The 21332-nt window shown below is 36.5% G+C and overlaps 1 protein-coding gene across 3 annotated transcripts in view; it reads left to right on the forward strand.

The window, feature by feature from the left end:
* Positions 1–21332, forward strand: part of ANGPT1 (angiopoietin 1) — a 345693-nt gene that overhangs the window by 160381 nt on the left and 163980 nt on the right. For all 3 annotated transcript variants that reach the window (XM_069080907.1, XM_069080906.1, XM_069080908.1), the window contains one exon: positions 21113–21268. In XM_069080907.1, the coding sequence (XP_068937008.1) occupies positions 21113–21268 (156 nt within the window). The remainder of the gene's footprint in view (positions 1–21112; positions 21269–21332) is intronic.

Genomic DNA, 21332 nt, shown 5'->3' on the forward strand with positions numbered 1-21332 from the left:
AGCACAACATTCACAAGAACATAACATAATAACTTATTACTAATGTGTCCACATAGTCTTAGACAAAACATATCATTCAGTAAGTCACAATCTCACCAGTCAAAACAGAGTGCTCAAATAAAGTTCTCTTTCATCTTGACTCTAGGCTGGCTTCCAAACCCCATGACTCCTCTTCCACTCTCCCAGCTCTTGCCTGGATTCACAGTTAGGCAGATCTCTGCTTCTGTTACATATTGCAGCTTAGGGGACTGCTCCACTCCAAGCTCGTCACAGTTTCTTTTTCTAGGAAAATAGAACTCAAGAGGGCTACAACAATATTTACACACATTGCCAGCACTATCATCTCAATTCACTTTCTGTCTGTGAAATCAACACAAATCAATAGAGTGCTTCTTCTGACAAAGTAACACTAACACAAATCAGCAGGCGAGTGCTTCTATCTGACAAAGTCACACAAATCAACAGACAGAATGCTTCTGTCTGACAAAGTAACAGACAGAACAGATGGACAGAGTGCCAACACCACAACATTCTCCCTCTCAGTTCTGCTTGATCCCAACTCATGCTTAAGCTTTTATCTGCTCTGCTCCTTCCTGTTCTGCCCTTCCTGTTCCTCTCTTTCAGCAAGCTCTGCCCACCATAGGCACCATGTGATGAAGTTAGGCCTATTAAGGGCAAGAAAGATCTCCAAATTACCTTAGGTTTATTAAGGGCAACACAAATGTATGCTGTTTCCAACAAAGACTTGACGCAATCAAAGGTGAGGCTCAAAGGCACTTGAATAGCTGAAACAAGCAACAAAGTATGTCTTTGCTTGCTATTACAAGATTGTACTGGACTATGTCTGAAATTTTGTCCTGATAAATGTCCTTAGTATACTCTATGAAAATGAGCAGCCTATCATACATGCCTTGCTGTTATTTGTCTTCATTTTTGAAGAGGACCAATGACATCATGGGGGATGTCTTGACTTGCCTGTGAATTGGATGTAAGTGAGGCAGAATTGTGCAAAGTCCTCAGTCTCACTCTCTCTTCCTGAAGCATTGAAGTCCAAAGACAGGGGAAAAGTCAAAACAACTGACAATAACCTGGCATGCAATGGGTGATCTTGGCATCTTTGATGTCTGCTTCCATCATCTTCATGACTGTTGGAACAAATTGTTCTCATCTGCCCATTCCACCAGGGAAAATTTTCACATGCTTGGGGTAGACACCCCCCTGACTCACCAATGGGTTTGAAGTCTGTTGATTACCCTCAAACTGGTTTAGCCTGCCTGCCAAGACAATTTACTGGTGTGTGACCACTGTTCATGCTATAACTTCTTGGAGCCACATGTGAGAGTTGGGCGAATCAGGTGAATATCAGAGGTGAATGAGCAGCCCTGAAAAGGGCTCAGCAAGCCCTTAGAGGTACTAATCCTCCTGAGCACCCCCTATACCTATACATGTCTAATCATTCAAATAAGTGATTACTTGACACTTGGGTTTACTTGAGAGGGTAATGGTAATGGTAATGGTATAATACATTAAATAACTCTAGCATCATTAAATTTGATATTCACAAAGTAAGTGAGTACATTTAAAATAAGAATGTATGCTTCCTGCGGGCAGGGATTGTTTTTCCTTTCTTTGTATTCTTAGTATTTAGTATAGTGCCTGGCAATAGGCTAAGTATCTAATAAATGTGTGTTGTTTGATTAGCTGATTTAGTTCTGATGGCATAGGAAGATGCATTTTCAAATTGTATTTTGTTTTTTAATTTATTAATTTTGTTATTAATGATAATACAAGTTGTTTTCAGAGAAAAATATCATTGAAGGCAATAAACAATGTCCAACAGGAGTTGTAGCACAATTTACTAATATCTAGCTCACTAACATATGCTTATATTATATTCTGAAAGGTTCTAAGTACTCTATTCATACTTGCCAAATTAAATCATTTGTAAACTTTAGATAATTGATAGAGAATGATTTCTGATACCATTTAGAAAAGCTAAAGAAAAGAAAAGCTAATAACAATCTTTTCCACTACTATATTTTTCCAACAGACTCCTTGAGGGGAGGAACAAGTTTTCATTTTGGTTTTGTATCTCGGAACATAGGTGCGTGATAAATGCTTTTTGAATCAAATTACATTTTTGGTCAAGGGTTAGAAGCAAAATTTAGGTCTTTTCATATTTGTAAAACATTTAGCAGGGTGCCTGGTATATAGTAAGTGCTTGATAAGTGCTTATTTCCTCCCTCCCTTACCAGAACAAGAGCCAATGCATGGTCCTCAAGGCTTTTTGGATGCCCCAGAATCACAGAGTTGGCAGGAATTAGGGGTCACTTATAACTTTTCAGGAATCCCCTTTATTACATCAGTGAACAAATGAGTTCATAACATTTATTACATGACTAACATGTAACCATCTCCACAAGAAGATGTTAGAGCCACTAGGGATATTAAAGTCCTGTGATCCAACCCCTCTTTCTACAGATAAAGAAACAAAGGCAAAGGGGGTAATATGGATAGTGACAGAGAAAGAACTTGAACCCAGATCCTTCAGGTCTTTCTCCTGAAGCAGGCTACCTGCCACTTTAGTTACCTCTTTGTTCCTGTGATTTCATCAGTCTACTCACTGTTTTTGTCAGTCTGTTTGCTTGCTTGTTTATTTGTTTTTATTGATCTATTTTTCTCGTTTGGGTTTTGTTGTTGTTTTGTTTCCCAGTGGACAGGGAGAGTACTGGCAGTAAGCAATTTAAGAATTATTCATTGAAGTTCCAGGCCAATGTGTTTACTTATGAGAATATTCCTTTGTTATGAAAATTAGGTTCCTTTGCTACAGCTCTCCAAGACAAACAAGCATCACTGGGAGATGTACCATCTCCTTTGTACCAGAAGAAACAATGCCAAGAGCCTATAGTGTCTTTGATCAAAGTGAGAGGGTAAAAAGGTGGATTTAATTTCATTTATAATATGTGTCAGAAGTCATTTTCCTTTACCTACTGGGCTTTGAATTCCTCTTTTTCTCCTAACTGCTCCTAGTCTGTGGATTCAGTGTTCTGAATGAAAACTATTCAAGAGACATTGTTTAGGCGATTTGGGGGAGGCAAATTTAGATAGTACTAATATATAATCCTTTGGAATGTTTGTTATACAATAATGTTGACTTTTCTGACAGTTTTATGTCTGCAAATGTTACAAACTTATTGTACATTCCACTAAGGCCATATTGCTGAAACAAAAAAAAAAGTCCTTAACAATTTCAATGAGTATTACTGAAAGCAGATGCAGCTGAATTAGTAGAAAGACCATCTATAGGAAAAATAAAGAAATAATGTAGAAAAGGAGTGCAGAGAATAGAGGGGCCTCATTCCTAGAGAGGAAGAAACATACATAAAGGTCACAGTTTGCATAAAAGAGAAATATGGCCCAAAATCAGAACCCTGAAGAGAGAGGCTTTGCTGGAATGATGTTTCATTTTAAAGGTTATATTACCTGGCAATTCAATGTGTAATATCAGAGAAAAACGATGGCAAGTTTCTCTATTATGAAGTTACTCCTGAAAAATGTTAAGCCTGCTAACTGTTAAGGCTTTACTTTTAAATTCTCATTGTCATTTTCTGTCTCCAAGCACCTGCTTGGAATAAAAAGATGCTGGCATTTATCCATGTAGTTAAGACTTTTGTTTTTGTTGTTGTTGGAAGGGTCGAGATCACTCATCCTAGGTAATTTTGTTTTTTTTTTCAAAATTTTAAATTACACCTTTTTATTGATGCTTTCTGTTTTATATCACATTTATTTATAAATTCCTCCCTTCCCCTGCTCTTCTCAGAGAGCTATTCCTTTTGTAGGATGACTTAAAAGGAGAAAAAAATTAAGCAAAAATGAAGATATTGGTGATGCATGTGCCGTATTCCATACCTGTAGACCCCTCCCTTATCAGAGGTCAGGAATGGTTATTCTAATGACACAGTGTTTTAATTATAATTGTATATATATGCATATATAAATATATAATATATACACACATACATACATACACACATATGTATTTGTATGCCTTTTTCCTCCTGGCTTTAACCTCAGTATGGTCTAAGTGAAACAGTTAAGATCTCTGGGCTACCTTAAGTACATTTTGTTTAGCTGTGATGCTTTGATGGTCTGGTTATAGAGGTGGGCAACCTGTGGTCTCAAGGCCACAGTGGTTCATTGACATGGGAGTTCAGTCTATCATCAAAGAACCCAAGCACTCCATTATTCCATTCACAATTCCAATTTAGCAAATATTTGTTTTTCTGTGAGTGTCTTTCTATGAGTTACCCAGAGAGGTACTCTATGCCTTCTACATTTAAGACTGAGAATAACTTCCTTAAAAAATCACTTTAAGTTATTATGTATATTTCCAGTTTTGTCCTAGAAGATAAATTTCTATTTTGTAGAAGAAATTTCCTGAAAAAAAATTTTCCTGGGGAGAGTCTTACCCAACCAATTTACCACTCCACTTTTATCTGCTGGGGTAGTCTATAGTTCAAATGTGAGAGGTGTTTTTTCTTTTTTTTTATGAACCAGAATGTATTTTGTGATAAAAATAGTTGGTTAAAGAATTTTCCACATTAGCAAGAAACTAGAAGTGCATGAAAGTAAAGGAAAATGTATTTCTAACTCCTTAAATGCTTTCTCCTTTAATGCATCTCAAGATAAAGCAGCATACATGAATTTATAGTATGGGTATTCCTTTTTTTCCTGTCACTAAATAGAAATTAAGATTGGGAATTAAGGATTCACTTCTCAGTCATCCCAGAGTTATCTATAATTTTAAAGAATCATGTCTTAAGTTGACTTATGCATCAGCTTATTTTTATTCTCTTCTTTGTAAAAAGGAAAAGAAGTACTAGTTAATTTCAACTTTTTTTTTAAATTTTTAAAAAGTCGAAATACATGAGTATGTGGTAAAAGCATTTATGAGAAAATCAATGGGGAGCCAATGGGCATCATGGAAAGAGGTGTTCTTAGTGTCCATAATGCAGAGTGAGATGAGCATAAACTACTGCTAATAATTATTAATAAATGAAATATTAATAATAAACAGCATTTACATATCACCTTAAAGTTTGTAAACAGCAAATTATAGCATGGTTAGATGGTACCATGGATAGAGCTCTGGGTCTGGAGTCAGTAAAACCTGAGTTAAAATCCAAGCTCAGAATCTTACTAGCTGTGTGACCTTTGGCAAGTCACTTAACCTCTGCTTCAGCTTTTTCAGTTGTAAAAAAGGGTAAAATTATAACACTTACCCCAGAGGATTAATGTGACAATTAAATGAGGCGATATTTGTAAAGAGCTTAGCACAATGTCTAGCATATAATATGTGCTATATAAATGCTAGGTATTATAATTATTATTACACAAAACACTTAAATATTTTTATATTGTCCTTACAACAACCTTTGGAAGTGCTATTATTATCCTCATTTTACTTATGAGAACACTGAAGCATACAGAGATTAAGTGACTTACCCAGGGTCACACAGTTAATAAATGCTTGAGGCTGGATTGAACTCAGCTTTTCCTGACTCTAGGTCCAAGTGCTCTGCCCACTATATCACCATTTATCCACTATATCACCATTTATCCACTAGCAACAATATGGTAAAGAGAACAAATTTAAAAGAATTAACTTCTCTGAATAATGACCAACCATGATTCCAGAGGACTGTTAATTTATGCTATACTACCCATCCCCTAACTAAAAAGTGATGGATTGAAGATGCAGAATGAGACCTACAGTTTTGGAGATAAACAGGGTAGAGATTTGTTTTCCTTTCCTATACATATTTGTTACCATGGTTTTGGCAGCCCTAAATACTTGTCAATTACTTACTTTGGTGGAAGCTTTTGACTTGTTTTCAGATCATGTGACATTACCCTGGTGAGTGGGAGTCAGAGGTAGACCTTGAACCTAGGCCTTCATGACTCCAATGGCTCTCTAGTAGACATGACTGACTTATCTCTTCCAAACTTAACTGGACACAAGCACTCAAGCAATCTCTCAATATTTCTGAATTTGAGTTTTTTGGGAGAAATTATTTCATGAATGTTACTTAGGGATATGATCATTTAGAGAATATTTCTGTAGTAAAGTAGGTGAAAGGGAAGTATCTCAAAGTTGCTAATATTGGAAGGAAGTTTTGAAATCACACCTGAAGGGGATTTTGGAGATCATCTGATATGACTCTATTTATAGTTGAAGAAATTGAGACCCAGAGAGATTAAGTGATTTGTCTAAAGTGACAAGAGTTAAGACTAGAACTTCTGTTGACTGACTTCCAGGGACACACTTTCCCACTTCCTCCCCTATAAATTTCTAAAATGAAAAAAAAAATATTGGATTTGTGTACGTATATATGTGTGTGTATACACACACATATATGAATTGTATTGTTATTGAGTCATTTTCAATTGACCCCGTTTGGAATTTTTGTGGCAAAAATACTGGAGTGATTTGCCATTTCCCTTTCTAGTTCATTTACATGAGGAAACTGAGGCATATAGGGAGGGTTAAGTGATTTGCCCAGGGTCACATCTTGTAAGTGTCTGAAATCAGATTTGAACTCAAGTCCTCCTCACTCTAGGTCTGGTTCCTTATCCACTGAACCACCTGGCTGCTCATATGTGTACTATATATGTTTATGTATTTAAAAATAATTTAATCCAACTCTTCTCACACACTTTAAATTTGAGTCAGTACCAATTGATATCACATAAAGACACTCAGGAGAGTGAATGGGTCCATGTGGAGGTAGAAACCTTATCCTGTATTGGTAGTTCTAGAGTAATGGCTCTTGATGTATTTTTACATATACATGCCTTTGAGAGTCTGGTAAAGGCTATGGACACCTCAGGATAATGTGGTTTTAAAACATATTGTAATTGAAAGAAATGCTAATTTCCAGTTAGAGATTAATGGAAATGCAGATTTGTTTTCCTCATCCTAGTCCAAGGATCTCCTAAAATCTATCCATGAACTGCTTGGTCTAGGGCTTGTGGAGAGTCATAGGAATGCAGGCTTAAAATGAGACAAGACTTTTGGTAAAATACCGTTTTCATCTGCTACTTTCCCCAGGTGTCTCCCATCTATCATCTGGCCTTATTTCACATAGTTCCCATGTGCTAAGCAATCCAACCAAACTGTGTTGTTATTGTTCAGTTTTCTGTAACTCATTGCCACCTTATTTGGCGTTTTCTTGGCAAAGACATTGTTTTATTTTTGCTATTTCTTTCTCCACCTCATTTTACAAATGAGGATAGTGAGGCAAACAGGGTTAGGTGATTTGCCTAGGTTCACATAGCTAGTAAGTGTCTGGAGTCAGATTTGAACTCAGGCAGATGATTGTTCCTGATTCCAGACCTGGAACTTTATCTACTGTGCCCCCTAGTTGCCCAGTCAAACTAAACTAATAGCTGTTCTTCAGTCTTATCCTGCCCTTCCCTCCTGCCTCTGTGTGTGTTCATGGATTTTTCCATTTCTCTAAGGGAAGTGCTTCTTAACCTGGGGTCTGTGAACTTGTTTTTATTACTTAATTTTCCTAATTGTATTTCAATAGAACTAGTTTCCTTTGTAATCCCATGTATTCTATGTTATACATGCAAAAACATTATTCAGAAAAGTAAGTCCTTGGGCTTCACCAGATTGCCAAAGGGATCCATGACAAAAAAATGTTAAGACACTATAAGGTCTCTTCCAGTTTTGTAATTCTGATGGACTCCTTCTCTCTAACCATAACAAGCAGCCTTCTAGACCCAAAACGAACATGGCTCAGCATCACGTACACCAGGTTGGGAACCATTTCAGTTCTTGTTAAATAGATACATTGCATAAAATTTATACACACAGTTCTTTTTCACTTGGTAAAAGTACCCATGTAATAAGAAATTGGCAGTAGAAATACACTCAAATTAGATATTTGGCCTGATCCATGATTTTTTCAAGCCCTTAAATCTAGATAAATTGATCTTTCCAACATGGCTGCTGATTTATGGAACAGTTATATTAGACGAAACCATAATCTTCTTTTTCGATATTTTGTATGATTCTGACCTTTTTTATTGTTCTCCCACAGTTGTCCCTCTACTTTTATTTCATGGTTGTTTTGGCATAACTGAGTAATACCATATGTACCATGCAGTGTGGGTCCCCTTAATCCACACCATATTCGAAAAAGAGCAGTACCCTTGTGAATTTTTATAGGGTTTAAACTTTATTTTCCTAAATAATATTTAGAAAATGATGTCCTTGGTTCTATAAGATGGATTATGAGATAACTCTTAAAGCTGTAGTACAATGCTATTATATATGTGTATACATAAAAGTATATATTATAAACATGTCTATACATATAAATATGCATGTATACACATACATATATGTATGCATGTGTATTCATTCACTCATGCACATATATATGTGCAGATATATGCGTGATGTGTGTATCTATTTTTGTTTATATTTATCTATCTATCCATCCAACTATTCTCTTGTGCCGGATATTCAACGCCCTTTGCAAGGGTCCTCCAAAATCTGTTCCAACCTACACTTTCAATTTCATCCCATGTTACTTTCCTTCAGATACTCTATGACTCTTGACCCCTGGGCTCCTGTCTATGCAGTTCAATCCAGGCATTATTTCTTGAGTTCTTAGAGGTTCAACCTTGTTATCAGAGCATGCATAGTTTAAAATCATACATCTGACACATAGTGACTGTGTGTAGCTGGGCAAGTAACTTAATCTTTATGTGCCCAAGGCAACTCTCTAAAAGTCTAAATTACTTCTATAATTTATATATATATATATATATATATATATATATATATATATATAAAATAATCTAAAATACTTCTATAAATTACTCTTCTATATTGCTAGTATAGAACTGGAGGGAAGAGGGAAGGTTCAAACTAGGATTCCCTATTTAAGATGTAAAATGAAAATGTGTTGCCACTGGTATTTTTATGAACTGTAAGTAATAAGCAACACAAAGTACTGTGCTAGGTGCTGGTGATACAAAGACAAAACCAAATTGGCCCTGCCCTTTCCTATCACAGCAATAGCAAGATATAGCAGATAAAGCCCTGTACTTGGAGTTAGTTGGGCCTAGGTTTAATTCCTGTCTCCAGGTCATAGGAATATAGCTTTTGAGCACTTAGTCATCAAAACCATGATGAACCCAACATCTGCCTTTATAAAACCAGGTGAGAGGTCACACAGATTTTAAGAATCTGAGTTGGGATTTAAACCTAGGATCTAACTCTAAATTTAAAACTCTGTCCACCATACCACATTTTTTCTCTTCACCTGAAAAGATTTTGAAGAGCTATATCCATGTCATCAATTATTATCATTCTCTCAATTTATTTGTTCACACTCACTACACATGTAATCCCCTTCCCTTCTTCTTCCTTACTACCAAATCCCTTTGATTTGAAATTGCATGTGCTTAAAATTTAACCCATCCTTCAAGGCCCAGCTTCCACAATATGTGTTTCATATTTTGCCTTTATTTCCCTCTAACTTGAAATAATTTCTCCTCTGGTTCATGCAAAGCATTTCATTAGGACCTGTCACATGCATTTATATTTTCTTTTGAATACTTTTTTATCTGTGTACATATTTTTTTCTTTCTTAGTAGATTTTAAATCTCCTGATGATAGAAACTCTCTTACCTTCTTTGTATCTCCTCTAGCAACTAGTAATACTAGTACTGCTAGTATTACTATTGCTGATTGCTGTAATTTGTATAGGTCATTGTTTACAAAGCTATTTATGCATATTTCATTTAGACATAATATGGTCTAAATAAAAGTTAGCTATGGTGTAATGTAATGAAAGGTCTAATGTAAAGTATGTGCTATTATTGCAACTGTGTTAATTACTGTAAATAACAATACTCTGAAATAGTTGCATGTATTCAAATTCACACAATTTAAAGTTATAATTATGTAAAATATGATGTTTCCAGCCCAGTGGAAATATGCACTGTGAATTTAAATAATGCAACCACTTCAGGAGATTCATTATTTTCACTAATTAGCACCTAGCTGTATCTCCATTTTGCAGATGAAGAAATCAAGTCTGAAAGAGGTTAAGTGACTTGCCCATGATCACATAGATGAAAGTATCTGAGACAAGAATGAAATACAAGTCTTTTTGAATCTAAGACCATCATTCAATCCATACCATCCTGTCTCTTTCATACTTTCATTTGATCTTCACAATACCCCTCTGAGGTAGATGCTATGTCTTTTACATAGTAGGTCTTAAACAAGTATTTAGTGAATTTAAATGTTGGACTCACAGAAAGCATTTGTATGTAGACATGAAATAGCAAAACACTTCAGGACCAGAAGGAAACCTATCTTCAACTTACCATGCACTAAAGAGTGAGTGTGTGAATTTTAAAAATTAAAAAAATGGAACTAATATTAGTTATAAACGCACCAAGGTCAACTCTTTGACTATACTATGTCATCTATCAACTGTTAATAAACATCATTGAAACATATATGTAAAATTTCATAATAGGCTACATTTGCTAATTTTCAAGTTCAAGAACTTAAAAGACAGACATGGTAGATGAGCCATATCATCTTTGTTATGTCAGGAAAGACATTTTAATGAATTCATTTAAAGAACTTATCAATTACTTAATCCTTAATTTCTCAACCTTTATTTAATTTTAAGTTGGCTAGTAATTAATTTAATTGAACTCTTCAACTGTTTCAACTGCTCTGAGGAACATAGGAGTAAAGAAACAAATCCAACATGCTAAAAGTTATCTGAATCCCATTATGGATCAGGATACAAATTATGTAAATTCTGAGATTTTGGAAGTAATAATAATTATCTCTTGATATCTGCTTCTTTCTCTTTCTATGAACCCTGAATGTGTCAGAGATGATGCTTTATAAATACTTGTTATTAACCTGCATCATGGGTCAAATGAGATAGCAAAGGTAAATCTATTTTGAAGTTCTACAGCCCCATAAGGCAATCAGTGTGTGTCTTGTGAATGCATGCGTGTGTGTGCATGTGTGTGTGCATTGTGTGTGTGTGTGTGTGTGTGTAGTGTGCATGAGAGAGACAGACAGAGAAACCTTGTATCAACTTTTATCATTTTTGTATTCACTGAATTCCAATAGCATAGGCGTTGACAAAGTGAACTCATCTACTCATAACCTCAATCCCATTTCATCCCATCTGTTTTGTGATCTCATTCCATCAAAAATAATTTTTTTGTTACACATCTCTCACTCTTTATTGTTATCTTCTATAAATATAAAAATGCTTGGGTTCTCTTTGTCCAGAAAAATCCTTACATTGACCCTGTTATGACATGCAGTTTTGATCTGAAAGTCTCTCCTACTCTTTACTGACATATCCCTAACAACTTTGTTTTGTTTTATTTTTTTTTTCTTTTTGGAGGGCAAGTGGGGTTAAGTAACTTACCCAAGGTCACATGGCTAGTTTTTGTGTTAAGTGTCTGAGGCCGGATTTGAACTCAGGTCCTCCTGACTCCAGGGCTAGTGCTTTATTCACTGTGCCACCTAGCCGCTCCCCTCTCTACCAACTTTGAAACTGGTGATTCTCATCTTCTCCATTATTCCAATTGATTTTTTCTGTGTTCATCCTCCTCTACTTCTTTGAAATATTTGACCCTGCTATCCATCCCTTCCTTCTTGATGGTTCCTTGCCCTTAGTTTCCTCAACATTTCACTTATGTTTCTCTTTCTTCTTCTCCATTCCTCTCCTCTTTTGCTGACTTTTTATCCTCCCATTCCTTAACTTTGGGAGTCCTTAATGTTATCCTTATCCCTCTTTCCCCTATATATTCTCTCCCTTGGGAAACTCATCCACTCCACTGTCTTTAGTTGCTGTCACTATGAAGATCAGGAAGTTAGCTGTTTGGAACCACCAGATATTCAAAAGTAGTGACAAATGCCAACCTAGAGGAAGGTCTCTGACAGAACACCCTAAAGATTTCTGGCTTTTGCTTTTCAGCATTTTTACTGGTTACTTGTATGGCATCCTTACTAATCTGCAGGTGACAGAAAGATGACCAAGAGAGATTAAATCAGAGGCTTTACTCCCAAAAGCTCTTGATAGCTTAAATGACATAGCATAGAAGAAAAGGGAGAAGTAGGATTGAACGTACAAGAAGGCTTCTATCATTGGCAACCACACTGCTTTAATAATAATAGCTAGCACTTATATAGTAATGTAAGTTGTATAAAGTACCTTATATATATTCTCTCATTAGATAATCCCACCAAATCATCTGAGATACATGCCGTCATTACCTCCATTTTACAGATAAGAAGCTGAGGCCTAGAGAGGTTAAGTGAATTTTTCATGGTTTGGTCACACAGCTAGTTAGTAAGCATCTGAGGTAGAATTTAAACTCAGGTCTTCATGACTCCAAGTCCTGCACTCTTCACAATGCACCAACTAGCAACTCTATAAATGAAAATAAGTTGATAATAGACAAGATCATCTAGCATACTAGAAATATCTAAAATTGCCTGATAGATAGATTCTCTCCATGTGGAGGTCTCACTGACACCTCAAAGTTGACAGCAGTAACACATTTCTTTTTCTTTCTAACTTCTCTATGTTGATGGCACCAAAATCCCTCACCCATTCAGGCTTAAAATAGGAATTAAATCATCTTTGATTCCTCTCTCCTCATCCTCACCCTCTACAAATAATACACTGAGAAGCTCTGCTTTTTCAACAATATTACTTATGTCTGCCCCATTCTTTCTACCCACCCCACACCCCAAATAATCAATAACTATTAGTCCCTAGTTATTGAATGGGCTGACAAACTGAGGCCTGAGAAAGATCTTAATTTAGAAAGGTCGAGGTCACCCACTGCATCCCAGGTCATGGCCAGTTTTCTTGACTTTTGTTTGCCACTGAATTTTGAAGACTGGAGGAGAGAATAGGGCTGATGATTTTGTGAAGCTCTGCCTTACTTAAATCTAATTCAAGGGCAAGTCAAGACACATAATGTCATTGTTCCTCTTCTAGAACAAAGGATGAACAGGGATGACTGTTTTGCCAGGTGATGTGCTAGGTGCTAGGATTACGATTACAAAGAATTCCCTAGTTCAAGAAGCTTATATTCTATTTTGTACCTTGCCTAAACTATTATATTAACTTCCTAACCATTTCCTCTGTCTCCAGCCCTTCCCTATCCAATCCATAGTTGGCACCCAAATAATCTTCCTAATGTACAACTATTCTCACTGACTTTCAGTGTCCCTTTATTGCTTAAGAAATAAATTCAGATCCCCTGATTTTGGCATGATTCAAGATTCTCTAAATCAAGCTGTAGCCAGATTTCTCCCATTGCCCTTTATGTTCTCTATTTTCTACTCAAACTATTCCTCATTATTATTGAACCTTTTCTTTTCTCAATGACTTCACTCACAGTATCTTCCTTGTCTGGAATATTGCGCCACCCCTCCCGCATCTCTGGCTATTTAAATCCTTCCCTTTCCTCTGAGGCCCAACTCTAATATCACCTGTACTATGAAACCTTTCCTAATATAATATTCCCCTTCCCCTACCTGATCTTTCTCTTTTCAAATTCCTTCCAGACCCCTGTCTGGTTTTTTTAATATTTTTGTATTTATTTCACTCTCCTGTATTTCTTAGTAATACATGTTTATGCCTTCATCCCCCTAAACCTGTTCATCATCATTGATTTCCATCTGAAAAAGGACCTGAGAGGGCATCTAATCCAGCCCACTCAAATTACAGATGAGTAATCTGAGGCCCAGAGAGAGGTTGTGTCTTACCCAAGGTCACATAGATAGTAAATGGACAGAATTTGAGTGTCATATTGCTGTGTGTGCCTAGTATACAAAGGCCTTTAAAGATATTTGTTATGTGTTGAGTTCAATAGAAGTATTTTTATATTTAAAGTTAAATCAAATCATGGATTTTAAGAACTTTCACTTTAAATGGAAACATTGCATTTACCAAGGAATCAACCAATGTCTTGTCCTGTAGGAAAAAAAAAAAAAACATTTCTCTTGTTAAAACCTTTTTTCTTTGTTTTTAGTATGCCTTTCATATTTCATACTCCTCCATTTAATTTAGTTCAACAGCTATTTATTAAATGTTTTCTCTATGCCAGATATAATTAGGTGCTGAGTTCTAGATTATATCTGTGGGGGTCTAATAGCAGTGTATTATGCTCAGTGGTCTCTGTCTCTCAGAACAAATCTGGGCAGCCTGCTTGGGAATCTAGTCTCTTTTACTACACGGTGTATGTCACAATCGTTCGTGATAAATAGAATGGGAACGGGAGAAAACTTGGCTGAGAGTCTACATTGTAAGAGCACAATGTGGTTAATAACTAGAGGTTCTCAAGGGTCCCAAGAGAGGAGGCAGTGGCCAAAGTGCAGTGAGCGGACTGTGTCCAAACCACTCCCTAACCTTCTTTCACCTCTTGTTGGCATGACTCCATGTCCTTAGTCCCTTTTAGCTGTGATTTGGTTACATGGCCTAAAAGCTGTTCTCCTGTCTACCTTGTATCTTAAAGTTCTAATACAGTAAAAACTGAATGAACTAAAAAAAATGAATAGATAAAAGGAGGTCTTGACACTTACTTTGTCCATGACCAAATTATGAGTTACTAAACCATGACCTTCTTAGGTTATGGATATGGTTTGAGAGTCCTCCGCTTGATAACCCTGGCAGGCGTTATGATTCCTGGTCTCAAAGGTTAAGGCTCAAATCTGAGAGGTGCATAAAATATTTAACTATTAGGTAGCTGGCATTTTCTATAAACATGGTTTCAAAATCAGCAGGGAATATGGACACACAGTCAAATTTGTTGTAAATTTTTTCTGGGCTCAGCTGATGCGGCCTATCAGGATGGATTTCACAGCTATACATCTGCAGAGGAATGTTTATAGATAAGATGAAAGAGGTCCTCCTTATTAATCACACATTGTATATTTGACTTTTCTTCCCAGCTCAGTCTTTAAATCAACTACATCTGGTTCTTGCTACTTCACCAGGCAGGTTACTTTTTTTTTTTAAACAATAAAAGGCAGTTAGTTCATTACTGCAGTAGAAGGCAGGCCTATCTGATTAAAAATGGATTAACTAGAGAGGCATTGGTAGTTTTCATGGCGGCCGCCTTAATAAAGAATTTGATAGCAGATTTGAGACCTTCAGAAATTATGATCATATAGCTCTCTGAGTCTCTTTACAGTCAATCTGTTTAATGCTGACATTAAACAGTCCTGCTGCTTGGTTAGTGTTGACCAAAAGCAAAGATAAAATTGGGTAATGTCTATAGAGTGCTGAGCTTGAGAGTTAGTGAGACCTGAGTTCAAATTCTTCATTTGACATTTACTAGCTTTGTGAACCTAGTTTAGTTAACAATTCTCTATGAGCTTCAGCTGCCTTATTAATCAAGTACGTATTAAAATACTTCTAGACTCTAATTTTAGAGTGCTTTTGTGAGGCCCAAATGAGACAATATATGTAAAGAGCTTGGCAAAACTTACAATTTGTTATTGATCAGTCCTGTCTGACTCTTCGTGACCCCATTTGGAGCTTTTCTTGGCAGATAATAGAGTGGTTTGACATTTCTTTTTCTAGCTCATTTTGCAGATGAGGAAACTGAGGCAAACTGTTAAATGACTTGTCAAGGGTCACACATTTAGTAAGTGTGTGAAGCTATATTTGAACTTGTTTTCCTGACTCTAGGTCTGGCACTCTACCCCCCTGAGTCACCAAGAAGTCCCTAAATTTACAATGCTATATATTTGTAGTCATTTGCCACTCCCTTCTACCTCCCATCAACTAAAGTGTATGTCATATATAAGACTGGGAATCAGCAAATGGCTATGTTTTACATTAAAGTTCCCAAGACCTCAAAAAGAAAATAAATTCAGTTTGGCTAAATGTTTATTACATAGTGATATGTAATTAGGAATGGTTTGGACCTGTAATTTCATTAGCATAGGAAATTGCCAGTTGAGGAAACATCTACAAAATCAGGTTGGCAGCTTCTCTGCAATTTATAATCTTTAAATTGTTATTTGACCAAAATCAAAGTCAATAAACTATAAAAATTTGAAGTTGCTAATAATATTGAATGTTTGTAATTTGGTATAGTTATTTAGTACTGAAAGGTTTGTGGCAGGAGCTAAAGACTTCAGAGTTCAAACCTAGTAATGACTATTGCTGTGGTGTGTGGCCTTGGAGCTGATTTTACTGGGCTCCAATTTCCACATATGTGTAATTGGCATCATAAAATGTAGCCACTGCAGAATGGACATGTGGGAATTGAGTAAGCAGACTATATATGTGCAAGAAAATTTGGCCTTTCATCTCCTGGGTTTGCCTTGCTCCCTGATATTGTCACTTAATTTCTCCAGGTCCCTACTTCTGTGTGATCAGATGATGAGAAATTAAATAGTGATCTCTCTGGGAAGAGGGAATGCTATTCTTTGGGTTGATCACCATTTTAGTGTGTACTATGTAACTGTGTGCTCTATTCTAACTTAGTGATCCCATGAAGCCCTCTGCTTCTCCTCTGGAGCTCCCCTAATATAAACATGGAAGAACCCTAGGCGGTTATCCTTCCTTGCCTCCAGAATGATTCTGTATTTTACATGAAGACAATAGCAGGAATAAAATTGGAATCTGATCTTTTAATATTGAATAAGCATCATCATGGGATGAGAAAAAGCCATTGACTTTGTTACTTAGTAGCTCTGTAGCCTTGAGCAAGTTACTTAAACCTCTGAAAGGAACTTTCCTCATATGTAAAATGTCCTTCCTACTGTAACAGATCATTTTGAGGATTCAGTGGAATTCTGTAGCTCAAAGAACTTTGAAAATTGGGAACTTCAGTAATATTCCTAAAGCATACATTTAAACATGAAATCCCCCTACTCAATAAACTCTAGTGACTTTTTCCTGTTACTCCTGGGGTCAGATATAAACTCCCCTGCTTTACATTTAAAGCTGTTAACAGTCTAGCTCTGATTCCTTTCCAGTCTTATCATATGTTGTTTCCCTCCATACTTTCTATAATCACGTCAAACTGATCTTCTTGCTGGTCCTCACACATGATATTCTATTACTTTGCACAGTTTCCATGCTTGTAAAACACTCCCTTCTCACCTCTACCTTTTTAAATCCTCAGCTTCCTTCAAAACTCAGCTCAAGCCACAGAAGAATTTTCCTGGTCTCCTTAGGGGTCATACCCTTAAAAAAATTACCAGGAGAGGATTCTGGGAAGATGGGGTAGGTCAGGAAATTCTAAGCTCTCAAGATTTTCCCCCTGCGAAGAGTTCAAATAGCACCTTAGGGTGACAAAGTGTAGGTGGAAATAAATAAGAAAAGGAGCAAAATTGGGGTCTTCTGAGGACAAATTGAGAAGATCCGAAGTAAAATCCCAGGAAGAGGTTTGGTCTCGTGAAGAGTAAATACCTCCAGGCTAGGGTTCATTTTAATAGCTGGCCGCAAGGCTTAAACCACAGGCACCGCAAGCAGCAAGTCCCTGGCTTAGTTGATTTGAGAGGATGCCTCAGTGGGAACTTTTACCCCTGGGATAGTGAGAAGAATTGGACTTCTGAGCCTGGGAAAATGGAGGGAACTTCTGCTGACAAGAAACGCCAGACCCAGCGGTGCTGTGAAGAGCCTCAAGGTGAGAAGGAACCAGCTTATGCCCAATGAGTGCAGAGGCAGTGGGGCAGAAAGCCCCTGGATAGGAGGCTGGAGGTTTCTCTTTGGTTTCAGCCTAGAGGGGAGAACTGAAGATCTGGGGCAGGAGATACCATTTCCCATTCCCAGGGCTAGGGTGATTATAAAAATTAAGCTATTATCATAAAAAATGCGCAGGCAAAGAAGAAAGAATCCAACCATAGGAAGCTATGGGAATAGAAATGACCAGGGTTCATCTTCAGAGGAGGATATTAAAGTAAAGAAATCCCCAAAGAGTAATGCCAAATGGTCACCAAGAAATCACAGAAGATCTTTAAAAATACTTTAAAAATCAAATGACAGAGGAAAAACTAAAAAATGAAAATAAGAATAATCCAAGAAAAAAAAAGAAAGGTAAGAAAGGAAAGTCAGCTAATTAGAAAAGGAGATCCAGAATCTGGAAGAAGAAAATGATACCTTGAAAATTAGAACTGGGCAAACTGAAGTCAGCAAAATTATAAGAGATCAAGAAATAATTAAACAAGATATGAATAATGAAAAAAAATAGAATGGCTAGGTGGTGCAGTGAATACAGTACTGGCCCTGGAGTCAGGTGGACCTGAGTTCAAATCTGGCCCCAGATACTTAACACTTACTAGCCATGTGACCTTGGGCAAGTCACTTAATCCCACTTGCCCTGCCTTCCCCCTCCAAAAAAAAAGAAAAGACAAAGAAAAGCAAAATTTAGAGAATAGATCAAGAAGAGAAGGGGCGGCCAGGTGGCGCAGTGAGTAAGAGCACCGACCCCGGTGTTGGGAGACCTGGGATCGGTTCTGGCCTCAGATACTTGACACCCACACAAAAATAACTGGCCATGTGACCTTGAGCAAGTTACTTAACCCCAATTGCTTTTAAAAAAAAGAGAGAATAGATAAAAATAGGAGGCTGGAGGTTTCCTTTGGTTTTAGCCTATAGTGGAGAACTGAAGATCTGGGGCAAGAGGTACCATTTCCCATTCCCAGGGCTAGAGGACTAACTGAAAGTTATGATAAAAAAAAGAATCTTGACACATTAATACAAGAAATAATTAAAGAAAATTGTCCTGAAGCATCAGAACAAGTGGGGAAAGTAGAAATAGAAAAAATTCGTCAATCACCACTTAAAAGAAATCCTATGAAGAAAGCTCATAGGAATGTCATAGTCAAATTCCAAAACCTGCAGCTCAAGGATAAAATATTAAAGCATCAAGATTAAAACAATTTAAATATGATGGCGTCACAATTAGAATTACACAAGACCTAGCAGAAGAGACATTAAAGGACCGCAGGTCTTGGAACACAACATATCAAAGAGCAAAAGAACTGGGGCTGCAGCTAAAAATATCATACCTTCAAAGTTATGTATTATCCTGAATGAAAAAAAATGGATATTTGATTAACTCTCAGACTTTCAAGACTTTGTTAAAGAAAATGTTGAACTTAATAGAAGGTTCAACCTACAAGAATCAAGAGAAATATAAGGCACATAACAAAGACTGATTATCAGGGATCCATAAAGACAGATTGTTTACTTTTTATATATGTAAAATGTATGTCTAAGATTCTTATTAATAATTGGGTAGCTCATAAGAAAGATTGGAGTAAGCCTGAGTATTATATAAATTTAAAAAGTAAAACTATTAAGGAATAGTTAAAAAGAGTAATTATTTTATATAAATGAGGTGCAAGAGGAAGAATTGATACAGAGGAATTAGATGGGGGAGGAGGGCTGGTAGTTCTGGTAATCTATTTTCATTTGGGATGGGTTCAAGTGGGAATAATATATAATATATTTAGAAGAGTATAAATGTCTTCTAAATTCAGAAGAAATAAAACAACAGGGGCATAGGGAAGGGGAGAGGACAAGGGAGGGATCTTTAAAGGGAAGGGTAAGGGAATAGAAAAATAAGGGGTATAGAAGGGTCTTTAGATTTATGGGAATAGGAGAATAGAGGAGAGATCCTTGTAGATGAGGGGAGGCAAGTAATAGGAGGGCAATATAGTGGGTAGAAGTAAAGTAGAGGAGGCAGGAGAGATAGGAAATAAGAGATATGCACAAACATAAAATCAAAGATCAGGAATAGAGCATGTTTGGGAAAGTACATGTCTACATATGCATGTATATATGTAGATGTGTATGTATATATTTATAGCTATAGAGAAACATATCTAAACTTTATTGTAGATATGTTGGGGGGGGGGGTAGAAAAAGAACAAAGTAAAAAAGTGTACAGCAGAGAACAAAACAAAAACTTACAAGGTTACTGGTTTCCTACCCCTTTGCTACCCAAAGAAAAGATGGACAAATATCAACACCATGTGTATTGTTTATTATACAGCCTTTCTTGAAATGAAAATTTATTGTTAGGTATTTTGAATCCTCTCTTCTGTTATGCACATGACATGCTTTTTTTTTCTTTCTTTGCATTTAAGTTTCAATGTGTAAGTTTATAATGTTTTTGTTTCTTTTCTCTATTTTGTATTTGTGTTCTGGCCTTTGAGTTAAAATAAAGTTTAAAACTTTAAAAATATTACCTTGTATTTCTTTGGATATATCTTATATGTACAGATATATATATATATATATATGTGTGTGTATATATATATACATATATATATATATATATACATATATAAAATGCTGTCTTTCCCAATAGAATGTAAGCTGCTTGAGGGCAGGGGTTGTTTCATTGTTACCTTTGTATACCCAGTGCCTAACACATAATAAGCTATCAATAAGAACTTGCTGATTGAATGATTGATAGACATTTAACTTATTATTATTGTTCTGATGATGTTTGCAATGATGAACTGATAGAATTGAGAATCTAATGGTTTTCTCCACTGTTTCTACCATTACTTGGGAAGTAGAAACAGAGCCATCAAGCGTTGTACTAGGTCAAAATTTAGAAGGCTAGAATGGCACTAGTACTCCTTTGCTTGCATAGAAACAAGTAGTTAGCAGTAATAATTAGTTAAAATTGGAAACTATCAGATAGTGTAATCTCTTCTTCCCATGGCTGCACTTCAGCTGCATTCCTGGCACTGTCCTGCCTAGCTCCTTCTCCCCAGATGTCATTCTCTCTAACATTGAACTTCTTTTCCCACTAGGTTTCTGTCTTCCTCTCCCTTTGCTACCCAAATGAATTTAATTTGAAATGTTGATTTAGTGCATGAATTTCTTGTCGCCTGCCCTGAATGCCATAATTGCTAGTTATGTCCCTTAGCAGACCATCATTGGATGAGGACTGATTTGCCAGCTGGGCCTGGTTGAGTTATATTAACTAATATATTCCTTATTGGAAAAGATTTGACTTAGAACATATTATGTTCTTTCTTTATCCTTCACAGCTTGAGAATTACATTGTGGAAAATATGAAGTCGGAGATGGCTCAGCTACAGCAGAATGCTGTTCAGAACCATACGGCCACCATGCTTGAGATAGGAACCAGCCTTCTCAGTCAGACAGCTGAGCAGACAAGAAAACTTACAGATGTTGAGACCCAGGTATGTTCCTGGGGCCAGACTTGACAAGCTGTTAACTATGAAGATGTGTGTGTGTGTGTGTGTG

This window comes from Petaurus breviceps, unplaced genomic scaffold (assembly GCF_028583685.1).
Source record: "Petaurus breviceps papuanus isolate PSGF00001 unplaced genomic scaffold, PetGlider_PUasm1.0 98, whole genome shotgun sequence".
NCBI classification, from domain to species: Eukaryota; Metazoa; Chordata; class Mammalia; order Diprotodontia; family Petauridae; genus Petaurus; species Petaurus breviceps.